At 41.3% G+C, this 26,255-nt stretch overlaps 1 protein-coding gene across 4 annotated transcripts in view; it reads left to right on the top strand.

Annotated features, from left to right (window-relative positions):
• FLNB (filamin B) overlaps nt 1-26,255 on the top strand; it is a 455,875-nt gene that overhangs the window by 283,553 nt on the left and 146,067 nt on the right. For all 4 annotated transcript variants that reach the window (XM_069206567.1, XM_069206566.1, XM_069206565.1 and 1 more), the window contains exons 19-24: nt 1,376-1,493; nt 3,919-4,181; nt 5,381-5,978; nt 19,786-19,959; nt 21,846-22,008; nt 24,900-25,060. In XM_069206567.1, the coding sequence (XP_069062668.1) occupies nt 1,376-1,493; nt 3,919-4,181; nt 5,381-5,978; nt 19,786-19,959; nt 21,846-22,008; nt 24,900-25,060 (1,477 nt within the window). The remainder of the gene's footprint in view (nt 1-1,375; nt 1,494-3,918; nt 4,182-5,380; nt 5,979-19,785; nt 19,960-21,845; nt 22,009-24,899; nt 25,061-26,255) is intronic.

Genomic DNA, 26,255 nt, shown 5'->3' with positions numbered 1-26,255 from the left:
ACAGCCTTTTTAGTGGCAATAACATCTGCCAGGAGGGTGAGTGAGATGTAGGCTCTTTCATCTGAGACACCATATCTTACCATGTTTCCAGACAAGATGGTAATCAGAACTCATGCCTCTTTCCTCCCCTAGGTGGTGACCCTATTTCACCTGGGTCAGAACATCTTCTTTGCTCCGCCACACCTCTCTAAAGAAGAGGAGAGACTCCACTGGCTGGACCCAAAAAGAGCATTGTTGTTCTACGTTGACGCACAAAAGAATTCCAAGTGGATGACCAACTCTTTGTAGGGTACATGGGAGCAAAGAAGGGTCAGGCAGTACAGAAACAAACCATTTCACGCATCTGCATTAAGATCTGCTATACACTGGCCAAGAAGCAGCCTCCTGACGGCTTGAGGGCTTATTCTACCAGTGGAAAGGCTGCTACCACTGCGTTAGCATGAGGTGTTCCAGTCCTGGATATCTGTCAGGCAGCAAAGTGGGCTTCATTGTACACGTTTGCAAGACATTACTACCTGCACAATCAGATCCTGCAGGACTTTTTAGTGTAAAGAAAATCTGTCCACAGCCCACCGCAAGGAGGTTACGGCTTGGGTATCTATTCGAAGGTAAGGAATCTGCAGGTAGAAGTAGCTGTCTGATGGACAAATTACTTACCTTTGGTAACGTATTACCTGGTAGAGACTCTATCTAGCTGCAAATCCGTTACACCCACCCATGCCTCCCCACTCTGCGGACAAGTATGATAGGGCCAGGGATTGTCCCTTTCAGGGCCCTAGTTTTTGCACAGGCAAATTGTTGGTTCGTTCCATGGCTCTGTGCTTCTGGTGTGGAAGTTTGTGGAAAAGGAACTGACATAGACGCACCTAGGTGGTGCCTTTATAGGCGATTGTGACATCACAAATGGCTCCAATGATGCTTACGATGCCACGTGGATCCGAATGACACCACCTGACTGCACACGCAAGGGCTGACGCCGGGGAATTCTAAGGTAAGAATCTGCAGCTAGTCAGTACAAGATAATGCATTACTAAAGGTAAGTAACTTGTTCCTTAGGGGGCCTGCTTCTCTTGATATCGTCCCAAATAAGCAAACATTTACTTATTCATTTAAAAGCCGCACCAGTACATTTAAGGAACACAGATGCTGCTTTTACAAAAAAAGTTTCCAATTTAGATATGGAAACAGGGATGGTGGTCTGCTGTTTTTGAAGTTTGCTGTTTGTGTGTTTATAGCCACTGGTTAGATTGATCCTTCCAAGACTGGAGATTTTGCAATACTATTAAATTCCCGTCTCTCTGTACGTTGAGCTCGGGAATGTCTGAACCATTGTATTTCTGCGGGCTTAACAATTAATTTAACCTTTTCTTTCCAGGGTAACATGAAAGTTTCTGTTGAGTACGGCGGAGATCCGGTTCCAAAAAGTCCATTCAATGTGGGAGTTGCAGCCCCGCTGGACCTAAGCAAGGTTAAAGTCAGTGGACTCCAAAGCAGTGAGTAAAATGATCACCAGATCATAGGGATTTTGCTTTTTGCAAATAGTTGCATGTGGAGGGGCCAAGTCAATACACTTTGTATAAAACAGGTGCCATCTGCAGTTGAAAATGTTTCGTCCTGGTTTACAGGGTTTGAATTAGGCCTGACATACATTTAAATTATGCCAGAGTAATTGACATAATTTTGTGGATTTGCTTTTATGCTTGTTACACGAAATCCCCAAAATTACAGCATTACGCCATTTTGCATATTTTATTGCCACCACTCTGGGGCAATGCGAACCGCGACAACGCGAGCAGCTTTAGCTTGCAGCACTTGTGTATTTCAGGCTACTCCGTAGCGTGACATGTGTCCTTGTCTCAAAAAATTGGTGCAAGGTCACATTTTGTGCAAACATATAGTGCTAAAAGACAAATTTTAATTTCACATAATTAGGTGTAATTTTCCCGAAATTGTGCTTAAATACATGAAAGAAAATTATGCAAATTTGACACATCCCATTTAGAATTTGTGTACATTTTCCCCCACACATGGAACTTGGCAGACTTGCTGCAGGCGTAAGTGTAGGAGTATGGCTGGGGACATTTATTTTCTTCAGTAGAGGGATCACCATTCAGAAGGTGGCAAACCCTCACCAGCTGTATCTTTGTGTGTAAACACAGCCCTTCATAACAGAGTTACATACTCGCTTGTTAGGACCTACATCAACTGCAAACATTACCGCAAAAACAGCAGGCACCTATTTTATTTGCACCAGATGAACAGACTGAGTGTTAAAACTGAGAATAAAGTGTGAAGGGTATGGCCAGGTTTACACACCTATCGCTAGCACTGTGGGTTGCGCACTGAAGTTCCTCAAGATAGGACCTCTTGGGCATTAGCGCATGGGTCTCAATGACCCTAATACTCACGTAAATTGGTAAATGTTATGTAAAAAGCATCTTGAGTGCCAAAATGGTTAGTTTGTGGTTTTGGGAGGATGTTTTTCTATGTAGAGAATATATCTCAGAATTTCAATTGCACATTGCCTAAAAGTGAGCGTAATCCAGCAGGAATATGCATAGAAATTCACCACGTGTGTAGATTTCCATGCATGCCCCTTGTGGGTGTTTGTAAATCCGTAAAGGTCAGAAATCTGTGCAAATTGTGCAAGGAATTCTATGATGCTCAGAAGGCTGAGTTTTACAAGAGTTTTCAATCTGCGTTTTTTTTAAATGTGCTAGATTTATAGAGAGAAGGTCGTGTCTGTAACAGCTATTCTGCCTGTCGGTGGTCCCTGGGCTCATGAAATGCCTTTCCCATCTGGACACACACGTGTCAGACTGCAGTGTAACTTACTCCATAGCACAGAAGCTTTATTCTGTGGATTTGGAAGTTTCCCAAGAGCCGGCTACCACACCACATACTTCTCCATTAAAAGAACGAGGAATTGTGCTGAAATGCCATATACAGTAGGAGTTTAGAAATGTACCTATTCTTTTGCCTCTTAAAACGCCAAAATAGCAGATTCTGGGAGAGTTGTAGTCGCCGATTGGCCCTGCTGCATTTTTTTCCTGTTGCCTTGGACTTATCTTTTAATTTGTACTTATTCTGGATACTTTCGTATTTATCATCAATAGATGCGCTCCATCTGATGGCTCCTCTGTTATTGCAAATACTTTTTGTTCATTAGCAACCATTGAATATCGTAGTCAGTACCTGGAAACTGAGCCTCGACCCTAATAACTCCCCAAATACTAAGGCATAGATTAATTCAGGCATTAGTTTCTTAACTTTGGTTTTCTCAGTGCAGCCGAGAGAAAGGGTTAGCTCTTGTTACTATGATGTTATAATGGAATCATGGAAACGTTCCGTTAGTTCATGCACTCTTGCGATATTCATTACAGCGGATACTTTGCATGTTTTTCATTTTAAATATTGAAGGGTCACTTGTGGTCAGTCTGACCTTTATGTGCTTCTGCACAGTTTCTTAGACATGTTTCAAAATATTGAAATTCCAAGTGGCTGATTCAGTGATTTCTTTTTCCATTTGTTGCCTCTTAGGTGTTCAGTACAAATGGTATGAAAGCTGTGGTTGTTTCCTACAATTTAGAAATCAGAAATAGGTGATATGTAGGAGAACATGGAATTGTACTGTAAACACCTGAGTGTGGTTGTAGTGCAGACATGATTGTCTGGAGGGCATTGCTCTCCTCATTGCTATCCCTACTTTAGGAGTATTAGTCCTAATTCATTTTCAGAGGCATACTAGCACAGTAAGATGCACATTGTGTGATTGGGAAGTGTGTTGGGTGTGGCCACTTGATTGAGTACCTCCCCAATCAAAGCAGCAGTACCTGTCTACATTCATAAGTGAAGCTCAGAGTTCCAGGTTGCAGTTGTTCAGTAATCGAAGACATTCTGATGTCCATTCCTTTCTAGGAGTAGAAGTTGGGAAGGACGAAGAATTTACAGTGGATACAAAGGGAGCTGGAGGTCAAGGCAAACTGGACGTCTTGATTGCTAGCCCTTCCAGAAAAGCCGTCCCGTGTCTTGTTGAGCAAGTTCCTGGGAAAGACTGCAGTATTGCTAAGTATATTCCAAAAGAAGAAGGTCTTTACATGGTTGATGTGAGTTATGATGGTAATCCAATTCTTGGAAGCCCTTACACTGTGGAAGCAACATTACCTCCAGATCCTAGCAAGGTAAAATGATCATTTGGAGCAGCATTTCTTTTTCTCAAAGCAGCTATACATTTCTTACCTGGATCCTCGTGCCAAGCTGATGGTTCTGTAATAATTTCATTGGTAATGTTTCTTCTAGTATTGCAAACAATAATGTAGGATTGTTAAATACAGAGCATCAGTTGTACTTGTAATTAATACCCATCACCTGATTTTGCAATCAAGCTATGGCAAAAGGCCACATAAACAATGTAAAAGAAAATAACATACTTTATTCACTGTCTCAAAGGTTTATAACACTATTAGCATGTGAATTTGACAGAGCTGTCATGCTCCCACTAACAACCCCACACCCAGTCCGTTGTCTGATATCTCCAGTAGGGCCTTGTGGGTAGTTGTAGACTGTATTTCAAGCAACCTTATTGGCTCAGGTGCCCTACAATCCTGAGGACGTTTTAAAAAGTGGATTACAAAAGTCCTAAACATTTGACTGTAGAGAGTATAAGATCTGTGTTTGTGACTTCAATAACCTCTTATGCACGACCATAAATAGGGTTACTTTTCTGACAGTTTTGCATTCCTATTCAAGCTTTTGCCTGACACAAAATGTAGTTCTATAAGAAGAGCACTGAATTATTTTGCCTAGTGTTATTGGTGTACTCTTTTTAGTAAGCAACAGAGCACAGTAAAATGGAGATGCGATTGTTTGTCAGTAACTAGCTCCCCCCCGTCAGTAGAAGCCTCTTCGGAGGACAGTCTGCCTTCCTTCAGCACACTCTGTTCTCAAAAGGCCGAAAATTCGAAGAGATCGCAAAAATTACAAGGCACTGAAAATGTTTCTTGCTTTTGTTAATTAGCTTAACAATTCGTTTGCTCCCATAAAAGGGTGGCTAGTAAGAATATTGTTGTTGCTTATAGTGATATAAAGAATTTTGGCACAGAACAAGTATTACGTTTTATACCAGTTGTGGATTGCGGATTATAAACTAGATGAGAGCACTTTATCTGACTTTGTGACTCCTGAAGGTCATGAAATGCCCATGATTTTCCTCTTACTTCTCAGCCGCTTCCTACTGACTCTCATAATGTGCAATGAAACTCTTTTGCAACCGAATGAATAGTTCAATTGGAGACAAAAGGGACAGTCGTACCTGTGTTTAAGTGGGTATTACCTTTTTTCTGAGATTTATTGTTTTGTTTTCTGTATTATTTAATTAAAGGTGAAAGCTTATGGCCCAGGCCTCAAAGGTGGCCTTGTTGGAAAACCAGGAGAGTTTACAATCGACACTAAAGGTGCCGGGACTGGAGGCCTAGGTCTTACTGTGGAAGGTCCATGCGAGGCCAAAATTGAATGCTCGGACAATGGTGATGGGACTTGTTCTGTCTCCTATTTACCAACCAAGCCTGGCGAATATTTTGTCAACATCCTGTTTGAAGAAACCCACATCCCTGGTTCTCCATTTAAAGCAGCAATTGAAATGCCGTTTGATCCCACCAAGGTTGTTGCATCTGGACCTGGCCTTCAGCGTGGGAAGGTTGGAGAAGCAGGGCTTCTTAATGTTGATTGCTCCCAAGCGGGGCCAGGGAATCTATCCATGGAAGCTGTATCAGATTCCGGGGTTAAGGCTGATGTGTCGGTCCAAGATAACAAAGATGGAACTTATGCAGCCACCTATGTCCCTCTTTCTGCTGGAATGCATACACTCTCTATGAAATATGGTGGAGAACCGGTACCAAATTTCCCTGCACGTGTGAAGGTGGATCCAGCTGTCGATACTAGTAAAGTGAAAGTATTTGGCCCAGGAATAGAAGGGAAAGGTGAGTGACAATAATACTTTAAGCTACGTTTATTTCTGTTTACGGCCTCGTAAAAAAACACCACACTTTGAAGGTCTATACGTTTCACATACATTTAGAAAGTTGGGACAATCCGAGGATCAGAAGCGGGTAAGCTGAGCTTCTGTTCAAACAAACACACCCTTGTGAGTCAGGAGCCCGTGCGAGTGCCAGCCGCGCGCGCCCCAGAGGCAACTCTGCTCTCAGCTATCCTGAGGTGAAGGTGAGACTGGGAAACCGTGTGATCCACTCGGCTCCAGCTTTTGATGTGCCTCGTCATTTACAAACTGATAACTGAGTTTTCATTACTATAAGGCAATGAAACACTAAAGCCACTCGAGCATTTCAAACAAAGTAATTTCCCTGATGGTCTCCCAGTCGGCCATCCCCTAAAGATTGTAAAATATTGGTTAGAAAGATTTGCATCTGAAGAAAAAAACGGGAGGCAATTCTGAGCATGAAGTTTACACCGTTTCAGTTTCAAGTCACTAACGTATTTCCTTTTAGACATATCAGAGTTAGCACTGATAGAGAGAGAGAACTTACTTTGGAAAATAAGGCTTTATAATCTAGGCAACAAAGATTGCAGTGCATAACGAGGATTCCGAGCTCGCTCTTCTACTGCAAGGTGTCACATTGGGACCTTTTCTGTTTCTTTCACATCACTCAACAAATTAAGTGGTAGCCTTCAGGTGTGTAAACGTGAATATCCACTCATATATTGTGCTGTGCTAGGCGAAATTCCATTTAAAGCTCGCACTTCCAACACTGGCCACCACCAGTTCTTACTCATGAACCTGCACCTTGGGCATATCTTTTGAGGAAAAGCTCACTCTCCCTCGAATGTAACCACCTTCCTCGTGTTCGTAACTTTCAGAACACTATCCAATAAAATCCTGAAAAACCAGGCTGGTCCCTATTCCCTAAGCTTCTGCTAAATGCATTTATCACTTAGATCAGAGTGAAAAAGTCTGAACAGCGAATCACAAAATGCCAGGGAAGCAAAAGTGACATCACACACCCTTTCACCTTAAGGGCATCACAAGAAGTGGCATCATATGACCTTTGACCTTGAATCTTCCCAGCACGCGATGTCACATGACCCTAACCAGTATGACATCACAATAATTGACATTAGTAACATTCCATAAAAACGGTATGATTAGTATAGTATCATAGACAAATGTCTATTTATATACCACCCGTATTAGAGTGCCCACTTACTCTTCGAGTTTGATGGGGTAAAATACTTGCCATTAATTGTAGCAAATGAGTGAGTCAGGCCTCTTCTCCAGAGCTGGCTAAGGTGGGATCTCCCGACCTCCTCCAGTCCAGACGAAAGCTTTGAGAAAAATGGTGTCACCTAATGCATTTTAAAGCACTTTCTTGACATAAACTTGCTAAAAGGCCATAGGCTCGGAAAAAGCAGACATTAGATGTTCAGATCCTTTCATGTTGTACCCAAAAAATTAAATCGAGCAGTTGATCTCATTTTTATGTCGAATCCTACCAGACAGTGCAGCTATCTGGCTGTGAAAATAATTCTTGTGGATATTCTGAAAGATTCCTTAGGAATGCATTATGCCATTGCTTACCATTGGCTTTTTGCTTTGTAATTCACACTTTCTGGCTTTCTGTTTGCTGACTTTATTTGTTTTAGTCGATCCAGCATGTCTTCTTTGCTCCTGTGAAGTAAACCTTGTTCACCATCACTTTTTGTATTCTTCCATGAGTACTTGTTTTCTGTAAATAGGCCTTTACATGTTGTTCTTATCTTGTCAAGTTGCTGTGCATTCAAAGACAGAGGTCAAATATCAGGCTCTGTTTTCGAAGGGAGCTTGGTGTCTACGTTTCTTTCTCTGACTTCAAAGTGAGATGATTGATGTGACAGTCTTGTCAGGGACGTAGAAAGAAAAGGTTTTCTTCTAGCACACAACAAAATTTACATGTCTGTAAATGAACTGTGCAAATATTTCAAAACATATAAGAATTATGAAAGCACAAATAAAGCACATGTGTCTGTAATTTGAAAGCATGGTGGAATAAAATATTTTAATACGAACATAACAACTCAGTACACTAGGTGATGCAATTTCCATTGGTGATGCCAGTTCCGCACATTATCGTTTGTGTGATGAATAGTTTTATCAGGAAAACTATATGTGCAAATGTAATTGTCATTTCATTTGAAAATGTGTTGTATCTATTGGCAGTGCGTTACCGCACCATGCATACTACACTACTCTACTCTACTCCATGCAGCTTCCCGCTATGGTACTCTTGCCACTTTATGAAACTTTACTCCATTCTATGCTATGCCACTCTGTCACTTTGCTCCACTCACAGCCCCTCCATTCTGACACTCTACTTTACTCTACTCTACATCACTCCACTTTACTATGCACTATTACATTCCACAGCACTCCACGCCGCTCTGCTCTGACACTTTATTGCACTCTATGTCACTTCACTCTGCTCCACAACACTCCACTCTACACCACTCATTGCTACTCTACTCCGCTGTTTGCTACGCCACTCTATGCCACTCTCCTCTATGCCACTATCTTTAGCTATGCTGAACAGCTTCCATGCTGGTGTAGAGCATGGCTAAAACACTTTGGCAAAGCTTACATATCTTCCATAGGTGAGACCTCTTGGCTTTGCCAGTGCTTGTTTTAGCATGTGCTATGGGTGCCTTTATATGTCAAAACGTACCTCCATTGTGCCAAGGCCAGCACTTTGTCATGTGTGACCACCATTAGCCATGGCTGCTCCCTTAGGCCCAAAATTACATACAGTATGCCAGATGTTTACTATATTGCTAACCTTATGCCAAGGGTTTAAAGCTAGTATTTCAGTTCCAGCATTTTATCATAGCTGCCCTATCTCAAATACCATGGTTGCCCTTCTTAACGCCAAGCATTACCATCATGGGTTACAATTAGTTCAATAATTACATTCAGTATGGCAGTGCTAGTATTTTGCCATGAGTCCCTCTATAAACCAACAATTACTTCCAGCATGTCAGGGATAACAGCAGTTTGAGAATACAGCATCATCTCACTTCTATTCTCTCACAGACACTTATTCACACTCGCACGCATGCATTCTCACTCACTTACATTCATTCTCTTACACTGTTAATCTCACTCACTTATTCACACTTATACCCTCATTCTTACTCTGACTCACTCATTCTTTCTCAGTTATACTCACTTGTACTCACTCTTATTCTCACTCATTCTCACTTTTTTCACTCACTGTGACTCATTCCTTCACATACACTTTTAGTCCTATTCACCCTTACTCTCACTGACTCATACTGTCTCACATTCTCTTACTCGCTCATTCTCACTCACTTGTAGTCTCACTCAATCAGACTCACTCATACTCACTGACATTCAATCTCATTCTCACTCAGTACCTGTCACTGACTTTAAGTCATTGAGTTTCTCTAAGACACATGCTCACACAAACATCTACACTTGCACAATATACCTTTAAAAACATGTTTTACTTACTCAGATGCCTGTGAAGGTAACTGTAGAGATTCTGGGGCTCCATTTTGTTATACTAATAGTGAATAACAGCGTACTAGTCACTATTAGTCTAATAAAACCTCAGCAAAAAACTACAAGGGCAGATTCCCAGGGCCCATAAGGGTGAGTCACCCCTATGTCCTTGACACTGATATTGCACCCTCCAAAGGGGTCCAGAGGTAGTGACGGGTTGCGAGGGATAAGCTAGGGATTACAACTGCGCCTCCTGGCGACCCCTAAATGACATCTATTCTCTCTTCAAAAACACCATAGCTCTTGTCTATTTGTTCATTCTCCACTTGTGCTACTGATGTATGTATTGTGTTTGATATATCCTCTCCTTTATTTAAAGAACCTATATATTTACAAGAATGTTAGAGCTCACTCTTGCTGCTTCTTTTGTGCTGCCTCTTATTGTCACTGCTGTGGTGCCAGATTCATGGTCATAAAATTAGTTGTGATTTATTCTTCTACCTCCACATCCTTCAGCCCTTCATTCCTCCCAGGTGCCAGACTGTGTCCGGAAACTGTAATAACTATCATGTGCTGCTATGTGGTGTCATTGCTCTGGTTTGGTTTCATGCTGCACTCCAGATATTCGTCACAGTACCACAGAAGGTGCCACCCCGGTGCACTGAAAGTTTCTGTTGGTATATCCCTGGGACCAGAGTTGTTCTCCTCAGAACTTTTTGATAAATGTTTGCAAACTGCAGCGTCTTAAGGATAATGCCCCCTCCTAAACTATCCAGCTCTAAGCATTGCCTCTCCTGTGGCGAGCAGATGTCAATTTTGGATCCTTACGACATCTGTTAGTGGTGCCTCAAGCATCGTGATGACTTCAAGTCCTTGCAAGAACTGTGGATGCAGAAATGCAAAGCAATAAAGGAGACAAAGGCAAAAGCTCCTTATGGCTCAGGCTGTCTTTTGTGTCCTTCTTGAATGGAAGTGGATTTGTATACTATGATCCAGATAACAATGTGGAGGTCCTTGAACTGCTCTTGCCTGCAGAAGAAGCCAAGTCAGATGTCCTGGAGATTCACCAGCCTACTTCCTCCTCCGCTAAATCCTTGTTGCCCTTTAATGATGCCTCAATGAACCCCATATTAATGGTCTTGATCAAACATGCGTCTTCACCAGCTGTCACTTATCAGGTTTCCCTCAGTCATTGTCACGATCCAGGGGATCCAAAATTCTCGAAGGCTTACCTGTGAGAAAATGGGTTGTTGGTTGAGTGGCTGTTAACCCTGCTTAAGCAACAGTCAACATCTCTGTCAAGATGAACCACAAAAGCCAGTATATTAACCTGTGTTTAGCCTTCCTGTACTTTGGTACAACAGCAGTCAGGCTTAACTTAGAGGCAACATGTAAAGTATTTATGCAGAACACAAACAGTAAAGAAGTGAAAGCACGACACAAGAAAATTCCCACACCGATTTACAAAAATAGAATACATTTGAATAAATTGTTTGACAACACAACCACAAAAATCCAATCAGTAGAACTGGAGTTATGAATTTTTAAAGTTTGAGGTAAAAAACTAGCAACTAAAACATCAAAGTTCCACCATTGACATCTAGTTGCGCAAGACCAGGTCAAATTAAAAAAATATGGGTGACTGCAATGGAGTGCGGGTTGCATACAAAAAGTGGATTGGGCACAGTCAACGCTTACCTTCGGAGTTGCAACAAATTTGAAGAAAGTCTATGAGAGTGTGGAAGTTCAGCAGAAAAAGGCTGTATGCAATATCTGAGAAGGAGGCATCATCGTTGGAAAACTGCTGGACGAAGTCACAGTGAAGATTTCTGTGTTTGGACTTTTTTTTTTGGAAGTTGAAAATCTCTAGGGGAATTAAGTTGGAGTCTGTATCCGGCAAGAGTTTCACTAGGCCGGATACCCCTTAAGGCATAGGAACTCTGAACAGGACTTTCTGCTGTGGAGAAGAATGCAGCAGGAGCTGCTGCAAAGTCAGGCTAACTGGCAATACACCTTTGGCTGAGCAGGTTGGTCCCGGTCTCCCTTTGGTTCTCAGTTTTGGATTTTGGCTATCTGGGTACCTTTAACACCATTCTACCACTTCAAGGGTCCAGGGCTGGAGAGGTGCCGCTTGGGGGGTTAGGACTCACTCAGGCTAGACTCAGGTGCGGATTCAAGATTGTTGGAGCCTTTTCTGTCCCTGAGGCTCTGATCAAGAGGCTAGCCAACTAGCCCTTGTAGCCACTCTGGTCGTCCTGGGTTTAAGAAGTGGAACAGGACACACACAGCAATGCAGGCCTCTGACGGTCCAAGATAGGTTTCAGGATGCAAAGCAGTTCTTCCAGGTGCAGCAAAGCAATATTCTAAAGTAGAAAGCAGACCACAACAGAAGACAGTCCTCTCGGAATCCTTCTATAGGTCCAGAAAGTGAACTGATGAGTGGGTCTTAGGGACCTATTTTTATACCTGATGCCTTCTTTGAAGTAGAAGAGGTTTCCAGAAAATTCCCTTTGAAGTGTTTGAAGCCTCCTGCTCCCCTGGCCTGACTCCAAGTTGAATGCATGTACAGTGCAATGGTAACAAGTCCATTGGGTGATGGCAGGACATAGCCTATTCAGTTGCAAGTGGGTCTGTACCCAGCTCCCCAATGATGCCCCATCCAGGCACACCTAATCTCTCCATTGTGTGGCTTTTAGGGAGGAATAAGCACAGTCCAACCACACCCAGTGATGTGACCCAGGAACAGGCTGCAGGCACTAAATAACTAGAAAATGCCTACTTTCTAAAAGTGACATTTTCAAAATTGCAATTTAAAATCCAACTTTACCATTAAAGATAATTTTAATTACAGTTTCTCAGACACCAAACATGTAATCTTTACCTGTTCCCAATCAAACGTTAGCACTAAGACAGCCCAGTGATATCTTATCCGAGGGAGCCTCATAGTGAAAAATAAATTCACTACCAGATCCTGTAAATTTTAAAAGTACATGCCCAGCCTTTTAATTACAATGCACCATGCCCTATGGACTATCTTGTGCCTACCTTAGTTGTGTCCTAATTGCAATGAAAGGGGAGTTTTAAAAGGGGAGTTTACAGCTTGGCAAGGTGGTTAAATGGTCAACTTGATTTGGCAGTTTAAAACTGCATTCAGACTTTAGTGGCAGATCAGGGTCATTTTTAGGGGGCTACTTGAGAGGGTGACACAATAAGTGTTGCAGACACACTAGTAGCAATTAATTTACAGACCCTGGGTATATGGTATACCAGTGTACTAGGAACTTATAAGTAATTAATTATGCCAAGCAGGTATAAGCCAATGTTACCATGTTTTAAGGAGTGAGTACAAGCACTTTAGCACTGTTAGCAGTGGTAAAGTGCACAGAGTCCCAAGGCCAACAATAACAAATTCAGCTAAAACAGAAAAATAGGAGTGGTGAAGGCAAAAAGTTTGGAGCTGACCCCACAGAGAGGGTGAAGTTCAACATATGTCTCCCGAGAGCCTTGTGATGCAGGTCTCTTCATCTTCCAAACAGAATCCTGATTCTTTCCCTGCGTCTCTGTTGGATAGAGAGTCAAGAGCCATTGAAGCCATGGTGAAGAAGCTCTTATCTTCTATGAGGCTTGCTCTTCTCTCAACCTACGCAACTTGCCTTTTGGCTGGGTACTTCATGCCTTTTGGGAGATGGTTCAAACGGTCACCCCTAATCTCCCTGACTTGCGCATTGATCATTTTGCTGATGTTGTGCATTATGGACTAGATGAAGCAAAGCAGATATTTGGTCACCATTAACCACCATAACCAGATACATTTCATCAGATATTCTGGAGCTATCGAGGCATCCCTATTGAACATTTCCTTTCATGGTGCCTGTCATTTTGTTGTTGAGGTGGATTTTGGCTGTAGAGTGCCTTAAACAAGGATGGAGCATAGGCTGATCAATGGTCCTCGCTTCACATTCCACATTCATCAATATTAGTGCCAATCTGTGGTGATTCCTGGGCATGCCCTTGTGGAGTTGTGAACAATGGCTAATCACCACTACAGTTTGCTGTGTTCTGAAAATTTATCACGGGCCTATGCGCTTCCCTTCCTGGACTTCCCCCTTTATACCCTTCCATTTTTCTCTGCCACCTTGGACAGTCATCCTCCCATTCTTCAGCAAGAAGTCATTTTGTTGTTGATCAAAGGAACAGTGTAATTTGTGTCAGCAGATGGGATAGGGCAGGGTTGCTTTTCTCTGTATTTACTTGTTCCCAAGAAGGACAAAGGACTCCATCCCATTAGAGACCTTCACAAACTCCTTCCAATGCATGGAAAAGTTTAAAATGCAGAATGGTGACTTGACCATGTCGCTCAACTTTGAGGACGCATACTTTCATGTACTGATCCTGCAGTCATGCAAGAAGTACCTGTTTTTATAGTAGACTCCACCAATTATTTGCTTTCATGTCACTTGGGCTGAGATCGGCACCTCATGTATTAAGCGCATGGCCTGTGATGCAGGGTCTAAAACACGGATAGCTGGAAGATTTCCTAAAGGATCCAAATCTAAATCAGTGACGCCTCCAGTAAGAAGACAGAGGCATGGCTCGGGCCCACAGGGCCCAGGGGGTGTCCCAAAAGACTTAAAAGTCTCAAGTGACTCAAGGGATTATACAGGGCTGCAGGAACTGCTAGCTACTCCCCGAGTACTCCCAAGATCTTCCAGCATCCCTGGCGTGTAGCCTATTAGAGAATCAAGACCAAGAGCAAGATCAAGAATCTGTATATAGCCACCAATACAGACCCTTTAATCTTTATCACAACCTCCTACTCTTGTGTCCAGCAACCAGACCTGCAATTCACAGATGACTTTGGCTTGTTTGGCACCACCTACTACTCTCTCCCTCACCGCATTGCTAAGCGCTCAACAGCTAGAAGATAAGCCTGCATACCCTCTGTTCTCTACTATTGTCGGTATGGCCAAGGGGACATTAAAGAAAACCTAACAGGAGAAAACAAAGGAGAAAAGGCAGCTAAAAGAAGCTTCTCTGTCTAAAGAACTACTTCTTGGGAGTAAACTACCCCTTGCTACGGCATCCACCGCTATCTCAGAAGACGCCTCAGGTACACCTTCAGACTCACTACCTTCTAAGGCAAATACTGTGTTACAGACTCTCTGCTCTCCCATGCATACTCACATGTCGATCAGCCCATTGGGCAGGTCCATTGCTATCTCTCCAATGGAGGGGATGATGGGTCAGATCCTAGAAGAACTACGGGCAATAAAACTATCCCACGAAGAAGCACGCAAGGAAATTATGGATCAATTTAGCCAGCTTAATGCACATCTAACTCTTCTCTCTGCACAGGTAGCGCAAACTGAAAAGAGGGTATCTGATTTGGAGGATGGTAAAAAACAGCAGGAATCCGTAATCTCCTGGGTTCAATCAGAGTTGGAGGAACTACATTTTAAGCTTGATGATTTAGAGAACAGATCTCGGTGTTCGATTTTGAGGTTTATTGGGGTCCCCGAAGAGATCAAATCATCTTCATCAGTGACTAAAATTGTCACGGACCTCATTTATAGATCCATTCTACCGGATAAAGACACTACAAAAGAGGATCTCTCGATTATGCGGGCGCACAGAGTTCCTTCAAAGCGTGCCTCAAACTCTAAATTCACACGTACCATACAGGTCAACTTTGGGGATTATAGGATTAAGGAGCAAATTCTGTCTCTGGCTATAAGAACGAGAAGCTTCAATTCTGGTGATAATTTTATCTTTTGTGTTTTCTTGGATATGTCTTTTGCAGCTGCACATTGGCAGCAGGAATTTGTGGGCCTCATAGATGATTTTAAAAGATTGGGGGTCCCCCCTGCCATTGTGCAATTGGCTAAACTGAAGGTACTGCATAAAGGACAGGTTCATATTTTTCAGGCTGTACAGGACGCAAAGACCTTCCTTGCAGTAATAAAAAAACAATGACTCGATATTGATAGAACGTGCTAATAGGGAGCAATATGCCTATCTGTCTTCATGTTTTTCTTTCATGTTTGCCTTGCTGTCTTGCTGTCTTCTCTTTCAACGGAGGCTCTACGAGTGCCATGTCAGTGCACTCACACTTTTGAGTTTTTGGGGGGAGATTCTGGGTGGGGGTTGGGGGTGGTTCATTGTTTGTGGGGCCATGACGGGTGGGGCTCTTGGGGGGCAGAGGGTGGATCACTGCCACTCTGCTGACTTTTTTTTCACAAAGCGGGGGAAAAAGAGCAAATGGTGGGGGAAAAAGAAACATTCTTGAGAAGCGTGTTGGGCTTTTACATGTCTAGGTCATCTGGTAGAGGGAGGGTGGGAAGCTGCTGAGGGTCATATCTTATAATATAAATGGGGCCAACAACCATTTAAGTTTATTGCTATTCTTAACTGGCTTAGGGCTTCGCAATCACAATTTTTTCTTTTGCAGGAGACACATTTAAAAAGCAAAGGCAATCAGCCTAAACTCCCTAGTTTTGTTGCACATGCTTACTATGCATTGGCTAGTGCTTCGGTCCGAGGGGTGGCCGTAATGGTGTCTTGGGAATTTTCCGGGAAGATCTATCAAATCCACAGAGACCCACAGGCACGATGGGTGATAGTCAGTACATTTATTTCTAATGAACATATCTATTTTGCAAGCTTTTATGGTCCAATTGAAGATGATCAAAGTCCCTTATAAGGTCTTTACAAGGTGTTGAGTTCATTGTCCAGACTTTTTGTTATTTTTATTATTGTGGAGACTTCAATGTTATTCCTGATACACAGACAGATACTTCTTGCAAGAACAAAATGCATAATAAACCGAAGGTCTCTTGTGGCTAGACAAGATTAGATCTGATTTAGCATTAGTAGACACTTGAAGGATTGACCACCCTCAAGATTATGAATACACCGGCTTTTCAAAAAAATATAATACAGCTTCTAGAATCGATTTTCTACAAATGTCATTTTTTTTTTTTTACTAGGAGAGGTACCAGCTTTCATGCTAACCCTTTTTCAGATCATACGGCACCTCAGGCTAGTATCGTTTTGCCTGCTGAAATATGTTCTCGTCCACGTTGGTGCTTTGACAAATCCCTCTTAATAGATGAAGGATGGTTACAGACCCTCAAAACCTCAGTTAGCAATTTTTTTGTAACTAAAAAAGATTTTGCTTCCATATTCTCCATTTGAGAAGCTCTTAAGGCTCACGTAAGAGGAGAAACAATATCCCATAAAGCTTATATGGTTAAGGCTGCTAAACAAAAGGTAGAAGAGCTTCAGCAGGCTTGTAATCAAGCACAGAGAGTCCTGCAGACTTTCTACAACTTCGAGGCTGCCATAAAATTGCGAGAGGCTCAGAATGATCTAAAGGACTATTCTTTATCCTGCGAGATAGTTAATCAACATACAAGTTTTCAAAGATGTTATGAAGAAAGTGAACATGTGGGTAGATTTCTGGCTGGCACGGTGAAAAAGATCAAATCCAATAGCGAGACTATCAAAAGTATATTCGATGTAGTACAAGGTACTCTCGTCAACCACTCTGAAGATATTGAAAGGGTGTTTTTATCCGTTACGCATATATCTACACGTCTTCTTTTCCAATTAATATTCAGAAGACCTTGCAGTATCTCGATGCATTGCATCTTCTGGAACTAGATGAGACATCAAGGGCAAAACTTGTCTCTCCGGTTACATTTATTGAAGTTAAGGAGGCAATTATGACCTCAGCGAATGGGAAGGCATGATATGATTCTATTTCCGCAAATATTGAAAGGGCTTTGGGAAAAATAAAGATTTTTTCAGACCTGGGGGATATAGGATCAACCAGGCGAAGTCGGAAACGCTGTTATTTAATACCGCCGATAATATTCTACCATTGAATATGCGAGCCCAGTTTCATCCTTCAAACCCCATTCGATATCTAGGTATTTACGTCCCGCATAATTTCTCGGATCTTTTCAACTTAAATTATGTTTCTACTTTTAAGAAAGCTCAACAGCTATTACAGAAATGTTAAGCTTCATCGCTCTCAATCATCGGGCGTGTAGCATTGGTTCAGATGATGATTCTTGCCCTCTTCTTATTCGTTTTTTCTAGTGTGATTTTGAAAATTACTCAAAAGTTCTTTAAGGATCTTGATCCGATAATTTGGAAATGTATATGGGGTGATAAGAAACCAAGGGCAAAACTAGAAGTTCTCTCTCTTTCTGTTGATGAGGGAGGGCTATTGGTACCACATTTCAAGATGTACTATGAAGCTGCACTTATGGACTGGGATAGTAGAGCAGCTTTCTCTTCTAATCTCAATTTCTACCTGAAAGCTATGCTAGCAGAACATGATTGTAAGCTTGCACCATTCCTTAAATTCCTGTGACAGCCCAAACTTACCAGATATAAAGTCCCTATGTCCATCTGTGCTAGGCTTCTGCAATTTTTGCAGAATTACCAAGTCTCCAGGTTTCATCCTGCATTATCCCTTCTCGATTCAGGTACGATGGGACTTCAATTGATTCCAGGACAAGGTAGGCAATGGGCACAACTGGGGTTTACCAGATTTTCAGATTTTTTAATAGGGCAACAAATTAAGACTTGGACACAATGTCAGGGGGGTGTACCTATTCTAGACACTCTTAGATTTTCCTACCTTCAAATTGTGCATTTTTTGCTCCCCTGCGTTTCTCTATTTGATCTATCTTCCTCCACAATATCTCAGGCATTCTATGGGAATCAGAAAGGGATAGGCAATTGGTATCAGATTTTGAGCTCCCAGGGAGCATCGCGAGTTAGTCCCTAGTTTTCTGACAAAAATTGAAAATACCACTGGGTGCAAAACAGATATGCAAACATGGAAGAAGTATAATATTATTTTGTATAAAACTATAAGGGAAGCAAATTTCAAAAGAGTGGCCTTTTTTCAAAATGGATGCTATATCTCACTCCAGCGCACATCAATAAACAGATTCTTCAGGTGGTTTTCCAAGATGCAACAATATTCAGGGGGATTGGCTTCATATGGGCTTTTTGTGCCCCAAGCTTATACATTTTTGGGATAGAATCTTCCAGTGGATTAGTACAGAGGTACAAGTGGTACTTGCCCCTGATGCTATGGGAGCCCTGTTTGGTACATTTTGTCACTCTGAGCTAACTATTCGGGGGAAACAGATTCTATTTATGGCTTCACTGACTGCAAAATCTTTAATTCTGCAAGCATGGAAATCACCTACTCCCCCTGGGAGGGCCTGGGAGATGAAAATGAAAGCTATACGTTTCAAACAAAACCTCTATCTGCAAAGTTTAGGGGCACTCCGCAAGTTTAAGGGCCTGCGGGGTTCAACTTTTGAGACAAAATAATCAGATCTGGTAATCTAGGATGTTTTTCAAAGATCAATGTAACATCACAAGGTGAAAGGCTGGTGTAGGAACACATCTCAGGATAATGATTGATGGTAGCATGGCTCAGCTGACAGGGCTTCTTCCCTTTTCTTCAGTCCTTTCTTTCATTATTTTCTTTTTCCTCCTTGTTCATAAATGTATTATTTTCTCTTTTTGAATATATCATCTTGTTGAATTTTCACACTGTATATTTGCTCATTAAAAAAAAAAGAGAGAGATTTAAGTATCCCTACATTGTTTACATAATTGATTTCTGTAAGGGGTCCTTAATGCCCCATCTACAATAAGATTATGTACTGTTGGTGGCCTGTAAAGTGCTACAGTGATACCCTGGGCCTGAATGCGGGGAACTGCTGAACCAGTATTTCTCCTATTGAAACCAGAAAGGTAAGAGAATGAGCGGTGGTGGTAATCAGTTTGTTATTGTTTCAGTCAACATCATCGATGTTTTGAAAATTTTAAAAATCAAAACTCATGACAAAAACTGTCAAGAGATCCTTCCGCTTAAGAGTCAGAGCATGATTTAGGATACATTAAGCTGTGCTTGGTTTCACAAAAGTGGTTTGATTGAAGTTACACTAGACTTTACCAAATGTCTGAGTAATTGTGTTTGGTACATATGTTTCTTAAAAGTGTAAATGTCCATAATTTATTGCCATCCATAAATGAGGCTAATTAGTATCCCACCTAGATCTGCATGTATTTATGCACTTCTCAATGCACAAGTCTTACTTGAAAACCAAACCTTTTTTGTGAATTGAGTGCCTAATACTGTTGCAAGTGGAACTCGTTTATGCGAATGAAATTCATTGAAAAGGTAGTTGTTTTATTGTTCTATGTAGATTTGACTTATTTGTATATTTATAACTCCTCCTTAGATGTCTTCAGAGAAGCTACCACAAGTTTTATGGTTGACGCCCGACCTTTGACAAAAACAGGTGGTGACCACATTAATGCCCACATCACTAATCCTTCAGGCGCCACCACTGACTGCCTCGTCAAGGACAATGCTGATGGAACATATGCAGTCGAGTACACTCCATTTGAAAAAGGTATCCTGCACTGATTAAATGTTTTGAACATGTCTCAGTAACATAAATGCTGATATGATTCATCTTAGAAAGAAATTTTGTGGAGTTTTAGGGAAAGAGTTTGCACATGCTCAGTCCTTTCTGGATACTGGCAAACTCCTTAATGATGCAGCCGGTGCTTCACTCAAACATTTATGGTACTTTTTGTAGAGAAAAAGGAAGTATTGTTTCTTTTATCTCTACTTCGAGTTTTGCAGGGAGATCAGGGTAATAAAACTATTGACTATCATGCATGCAACATCACCGGGGATTCCCTTTTGTCTTTAATTTTCACAAATGTCTGTATTTCTTAGGTTTCTTTGGGTTCTGGCTGACCCAAAGGTGAGATTCCGAGCCATCCTCCTAGAATCTCACCATCAAACTCATTCCCAGGCATGTGAAGTGCCTTAATCACTGCTCAAACCAATGGAAAATCCACCTCTCTGATACCACCACTCTCAGAACTCCTAGGGGAACACAGATTTGGATCCTTCCTTGGGAAGGATATATTCCTGCATGAAGGATTCTGGAAGGAATTACCAGGTTTTCAGCAAACAAATGCTTAAAATCCCACAAAAATGTTTACTGCAATCATACCACCAGCGAATCAGGATGAGGGAGGTCTGGCACCCAGTTATACAAACCTTAGATTGTGTAAATGTAAAAAATATCATTTCCAGCCCACGGGCGATATCTGTGATCCAAAGATAGGCACCACAAACTGGAACTTCACTTGGACTTCTCTCTAAATGTGTGCTGTCTGTACCTATGGAAAATACATAGGTGTTTGGTAAGCCCTTGTTCCTGGGACACAGAGGTGCAGAGTTGGGGGGGGGGTCAAGCTTTGGCTGGCATATGTGCTTGAAAAACCTACTGCCGATATTTTACAAAAAGCACTGGCACCGAGGTGCTAAAACACCCTGATAGTAAAAGGGACGCTATATATTATAAAATGTAACAATCATGTTATGTAACCGGATGTGCCACTACTTGACTTTATGAATTGCTAGTTTTTTTTTTTTTATATATTTTTATTTTCTGCCACTCCAATAGCTCACGGTTATTTTAGCATTTAATATCTAGACTGTGCTGTCTTTTGGTCAATTGAATGTCAACATTAGGATGGGTTGGACATCCTTAAAAAATACTTTCAATAAGACCCTTCAATTCACTAATTGGTATTTTATTGGAATAGCAGATAGACTGTTATCAGTCATCCCTATTTTTCAAGTGCAAATTCACAAATGTATCCCACCCTGGCCCTAAAACCTCTTAGTGTGAGGACGCTATGAATCACTGGCTGAGTATTTACTAAAATTAGCGACAAGATTTCCAAAAAGGCAAATCAGACCCGTCTCTTCGCACACAAGTGTGTTTCTGCTTCTCTCTTAGACGCCATATAAGTGCAAAACATTTCTGTTCTCAGGACTCCAATGGTTTCTTGGAAAAAACAAGGTTATCAAAATATTTATGTCGAGTTTCCTTAAACAGGATGAAAAACATCTACTCTTCTGATAAACGTCCCGTGTACGCCTAATTTATTTTTTATTTAAGCGGACAGTGCACCACTCTGATGTCCTTTCGGTATGACTCAGATTTAATTTATTTACAGTTAACCTCCGTTTGGGGCCAAATCAGTGTTACTTTGTAATTATTTCTGAAGCCTTTCTTGAAGCAGTGTCTATTATATTCTGCACTACTCCATGCCCCATATTTTGTACTGCTGCATGTGCTAAATGCATTTGCACTGTAACATCAATGTGAAAAAAGTGAAGTCATACCTCTTACCTGTCGGAAGTTTCCATTAAAACTGTGTGACTGTTCTGCATGGAAACAGACTTTGTTTATATGTTGATTTATTTTACAAGGTATTCACGCAGTTGATGTGACCTATGATGATGAGCCTCTTCTCAATAGTCCCTTTAAAGTGGGAGTGACCGAAGGCTGCTATCCATCACATGTCCAGGCTCAGGGGACTGGACTGAAAGAAGGACTCACAAACAAACCAAATGCATTTTCAGTCATCACAAGGTAATTCAGACACTATGATTTATGCTATTACTGACTGTGTGTCTTTTACCCGCTCTTCCATAGACCGTTAAGCATCATACACATCATGTAAGGACATCTAAATGCAAATATAGTATGCCTGAACTATACCTTTTAGGTGTAGGCTTCTATCCTTCACTAAAAAGAAACCTGTGGAACCTGCATTTTCTTGGCAAGTGACCATTCGTTTAGCAGTTCATCATTTCAATTTCTCTTCTAGTTGGGACATAGAAAGTGTCTGTTCACTCACTTTCAGTCTCACTAGAAAATATGAGCAATGTGCCTACCACTTCTTTCTGACCTCACTTGGTTATGTATAGACACTGCCAACTGCGGCCCTCATTTAATTTGCTTCCTTAGACTCTGTCACTCACAGGTGTTACTTGGTTTAAAGTCTTTTGCTGGGTGTCTGTGAAAACCTCCATGTTAGTTCTTAACGACAATGGAATACCAACTTCTTATCCTCTTAGGTGGGATCTAATCTACCTTGTCATCTTAGGGTCCCATATCTAACTGTCTTTTCTCCCATTTTAGAACTCTCACCTTCCTGCAACAAATGCAGGTGTTCATCATGGATGGTGTGTTGTATCTTGTTGCTGACAGACTTTGTGGCTGTTTATGAAAGCATTGATTCATGACAAGAGAATCCTCCATTTGATTTTGTGCTAATTAGGAGCCACTAACAGCGAGCTGTCTGTTGAGGGTATAAAATGGAGGAAAAATTGTAGTTCCTAAATGTAGCAATGGCACATGCTGATCATTGACCAAATCTGGGAGTCATCTATGATCGTGAGTTACTGATAGATAATGGGATTTGTCTGTGCTTTGAAATGGGATTGACTGAACTTGTCTGAGAGGCATTTGGGTGGTATGTAGTGGTACTTAAGTTATGATGAAATGAGTCTGGCTTAAGAGACTTAAAAAAAAAATCGAATTGCCATCCATCATTTAGGGAGGCTGTGGCCGTACCTAGTGTGTGGTATTTGTTGTACGTTTGTATATCAGGTAAATATGGATGGATATTGTTAGCATGACTGTAGTAGAGAATGGCATGGTATCTTAAGAACATCAAGATAGGGTAGAGGTAAACGCGGAGGTGCGCAGATGAAATTAATGATCAGGGTCTAGTAACAACTGCAGTTGGCAGGAGAAGACCTAGTTACTCATTGCGATTGATAGTGAGCAAGGCTGTGAATAATTAAGGTATTTATATGCCCAAGATAGCATAGTGGGCTGGAAAGCAAGACCTTGTGATGTACCTTGTGAGGTTTAGTAGCAATACAAGGAACATTTTGCCCTCAGATGACTGATGGCTGGAGCTGTCCCTCTGTGAATGATGGTTAATGAAATGCATTCGGGTCAACACTGAATGTCTTCAAATTGTTTTAATATGTCCGTGGATATGGTGTTACTGTGACATTCCTGTAATATTTTCTGGTTGATAGTTATGCCAGCTCGTGCAAGAGAGAAGGCGGAGATCACTGATTGATTTAATTTTTGTCTGAATCAGGTCGTTTTGGGATTTGCTCCTTGATTGCGTCTTGTGACAATCAACAAAATAGCCCTCCTACAATGGTTGTCATAATCATCCAGACGTGTCACTTTTTTATGCACTAGTAGGAGGTACCCCAGCAGTACCTCTGCCACTTACACCAATGCCAGTGATGCACTTGTACCATACTATACCTCCCACATGTTAATTCACTAATTCCATTATCAGTACTAGTTGGTCCATGGTGGTATTGCATGCAGCCACAGCAAAATCTTTTTTTTCCATTGATTGATTTAAAAGAAATAGGCAACACTTGGTCCCTGCCATTGCCTGTTTATATTAAACTCACAATAAGTTCTGAGGATTTATAACCAATGATCATCACGCTTCGGCTCTTGACCTCCTTTGACTGAATAGTCCATGCTTGTTGGCACTTACTGTAAAATGAGTGCCTAAGAGACATAATGAAAAGTCCATCATCCCTTTCAGTTAAATAACTAGAATGCTTCACTAAAGAGTCCAAGTAGTGCCTTCATTTTGTTAGCATTTGACATTTCGATTCCTATACCAATCATGAATATGTTTTTCATTATTAAAGTACAACATATATGTTGAGTGTTCATCATTCATCATAATAGGCACATAGAGAGTATTTTGTCACATTACGTATGAAAGGCGAAGCCTTGAGTGAGTCATGATGCCGCTCCTTTATCTCAGCAGTGATTAAACGTTGCGCATCTGCACACATGGTTTATGCCATGCTGGTTTTCATGCTGTTTTGTCTTTTTTTTATTTTTATATTTAACTGAAACCTGGATGCAAGGGGCAATTTTTGTGCAGTGATATGACTTTCTTTTTGAAGTTCCCTGTAAAGATGAGTAATCTCCTCCCCCCCCCCCCACACACACACCCAAAAGCATTGTACCATGCAATCTCTGAAGCAACATTTTTCTCAACTCAGGTACTCTACACTGTGGAAATTAGATGGGGCTGATCTTTGTAGTGTTGTAACAGTGTAACACATGATATACAGTGTATTTTATAGTATAGTAGTTCTAAATAACTCGTTATTGGGTTACCTTTTTTTTCAGTGGGATAGTGTGGGTTTTGGCAGACCTAGCTTGCTGGTAACAGTGTGTTATGGTAAACAATGTGATTATTTTAGTTTACCTGCATGCCCATTTCAATATTGTAGAATATCTGGTGACTTAAAGTTATCTCCTGGCTTACTGGGAGTGGGAGTCCTTCCTTTCTGTGCTTGGAAAGGACTAAAAACAGAAAAGTGTGTGTGCGAGTGGACACACGTCTGGATGCACTCCTGTGTGTATTTCTTCATTTATGTTGATATGGCGAGAAGTTAATTTGCTTTATACCTTTGCAGAGGTGCCGGAATTGGTGGCCTTGGAATAACAGTTGAAGGCCCTTCCGAATCCAAAATGTCCTGCAAAGACAACAAAGATGGCAGCTGCAGTGTGGAATATATACCGTACGCTCCAGGAGACTATGATGTTAATATTACTTATGGAGGAGAGCACATACCAGGTAAGACCTTCATAGCCATACTTAGTATTTTAAGTTGAGAAGAAGTTAATAGTCTCTACTTTCCCCTGCTCTCGGAAATTGGTCTGGCATGTAGTCTGTTCAGGTAGACGTTTCAAAAGGCTCCTTTCAAGGGTCACTTTCTTACCACTGCCTCCAACATAGGACAGACTGAACTGTCAAGTGTCATATGCTGCTCGCTGTGTAGCAGTAACATCCAATCTAACCATCAGTAGCATGGTAACACAACTACTGGATTCAAGTGTTAAAATGAATCGAGAGAGTGTTGCCTTTTAGCAGGCTGCTTACCCTAATGCCCCTTAGGATGCAATTTTGGTAACCACCTTACTTCACAACATTACGAACAGTGTCTCCAGTTATGACCTTTTCACCTAAGAATCATTTGATACAGATGTATTCATGTATATAATTAGTTCAAATGAAGCAAAGCAATGCTACCACACCTAGCATGCACTAAGTTACCACAAAAGTCAAGATCTGTAAATAGTGCAGTAAAAGACAGAAGTATGAATCCCTGTGTTCCTGATTTGGTACCAGAAGCTCTGTATAATCATTTACTGCTTACTGTAAGCTTACATTGTAGATGTATAATAATGGCTACCCACAACCACCGCTTCAGATCAAGATAAATGTTTCCCTATTTCTTTTGTTTTCATTTGTACAGGCCTTTCTTCACTGGGAAGTCTTATGACATAATCAGCCTTACAGGGAGCCTATAACTTTTTCACAGACAAAGGAGGTTTTAAAATTCATAAAAATACATAAAATGTCAATATAGTGTTAACTCTAGGCTATGAAAAATATGACCTATTTTTTTTTCCGCTTGGTAGTGCCACAGTGAATTAAGGTCTTAGATAAGTAATAGGATATTAATGCTTACTAAATTCCCCCCTTCATATTAGTCAGAATGCTTGCTTGAGATTTTGTGTATGCTATGCTGCAACACGTTGTGTTCTTAGTATACTTGACAAATTGGTCAAATTACGAATATTTGGTAAAACATCTGTGGAAGGCAATACGGTTATCTGTAACTGGAATATTGGATGGAATTGTGGTCCATAGCTTTGACAAGAAGGTGTATACTCTAGCACACGTCTTCCAGTGCAATTTTTCAACAGGCTATCCTGAAGCATGCGGCTTAGTGAGAGATGTTTTTACTTAGGAAAAATGGACCTAT

The sequence above is a fragment of the Pleurodeles waltl genome, chromosome 9 (assembly GCF_031143425.1).
Source record: "Pleurodeles waltl isolate 20211129_DDA chromosome 9, aPleWal1.hap1.20221129, whole genome shotgun sequence".
Lineage (NCBI taxonomy): Eukaryota > Metazoa > Chordata > Amphibia > Caudata > Salamandridae > Pleurodeles > Pleurodeles waltl.
This window is presented reverse-complemented; position numbering and strand designations above follow the sequence as displayed.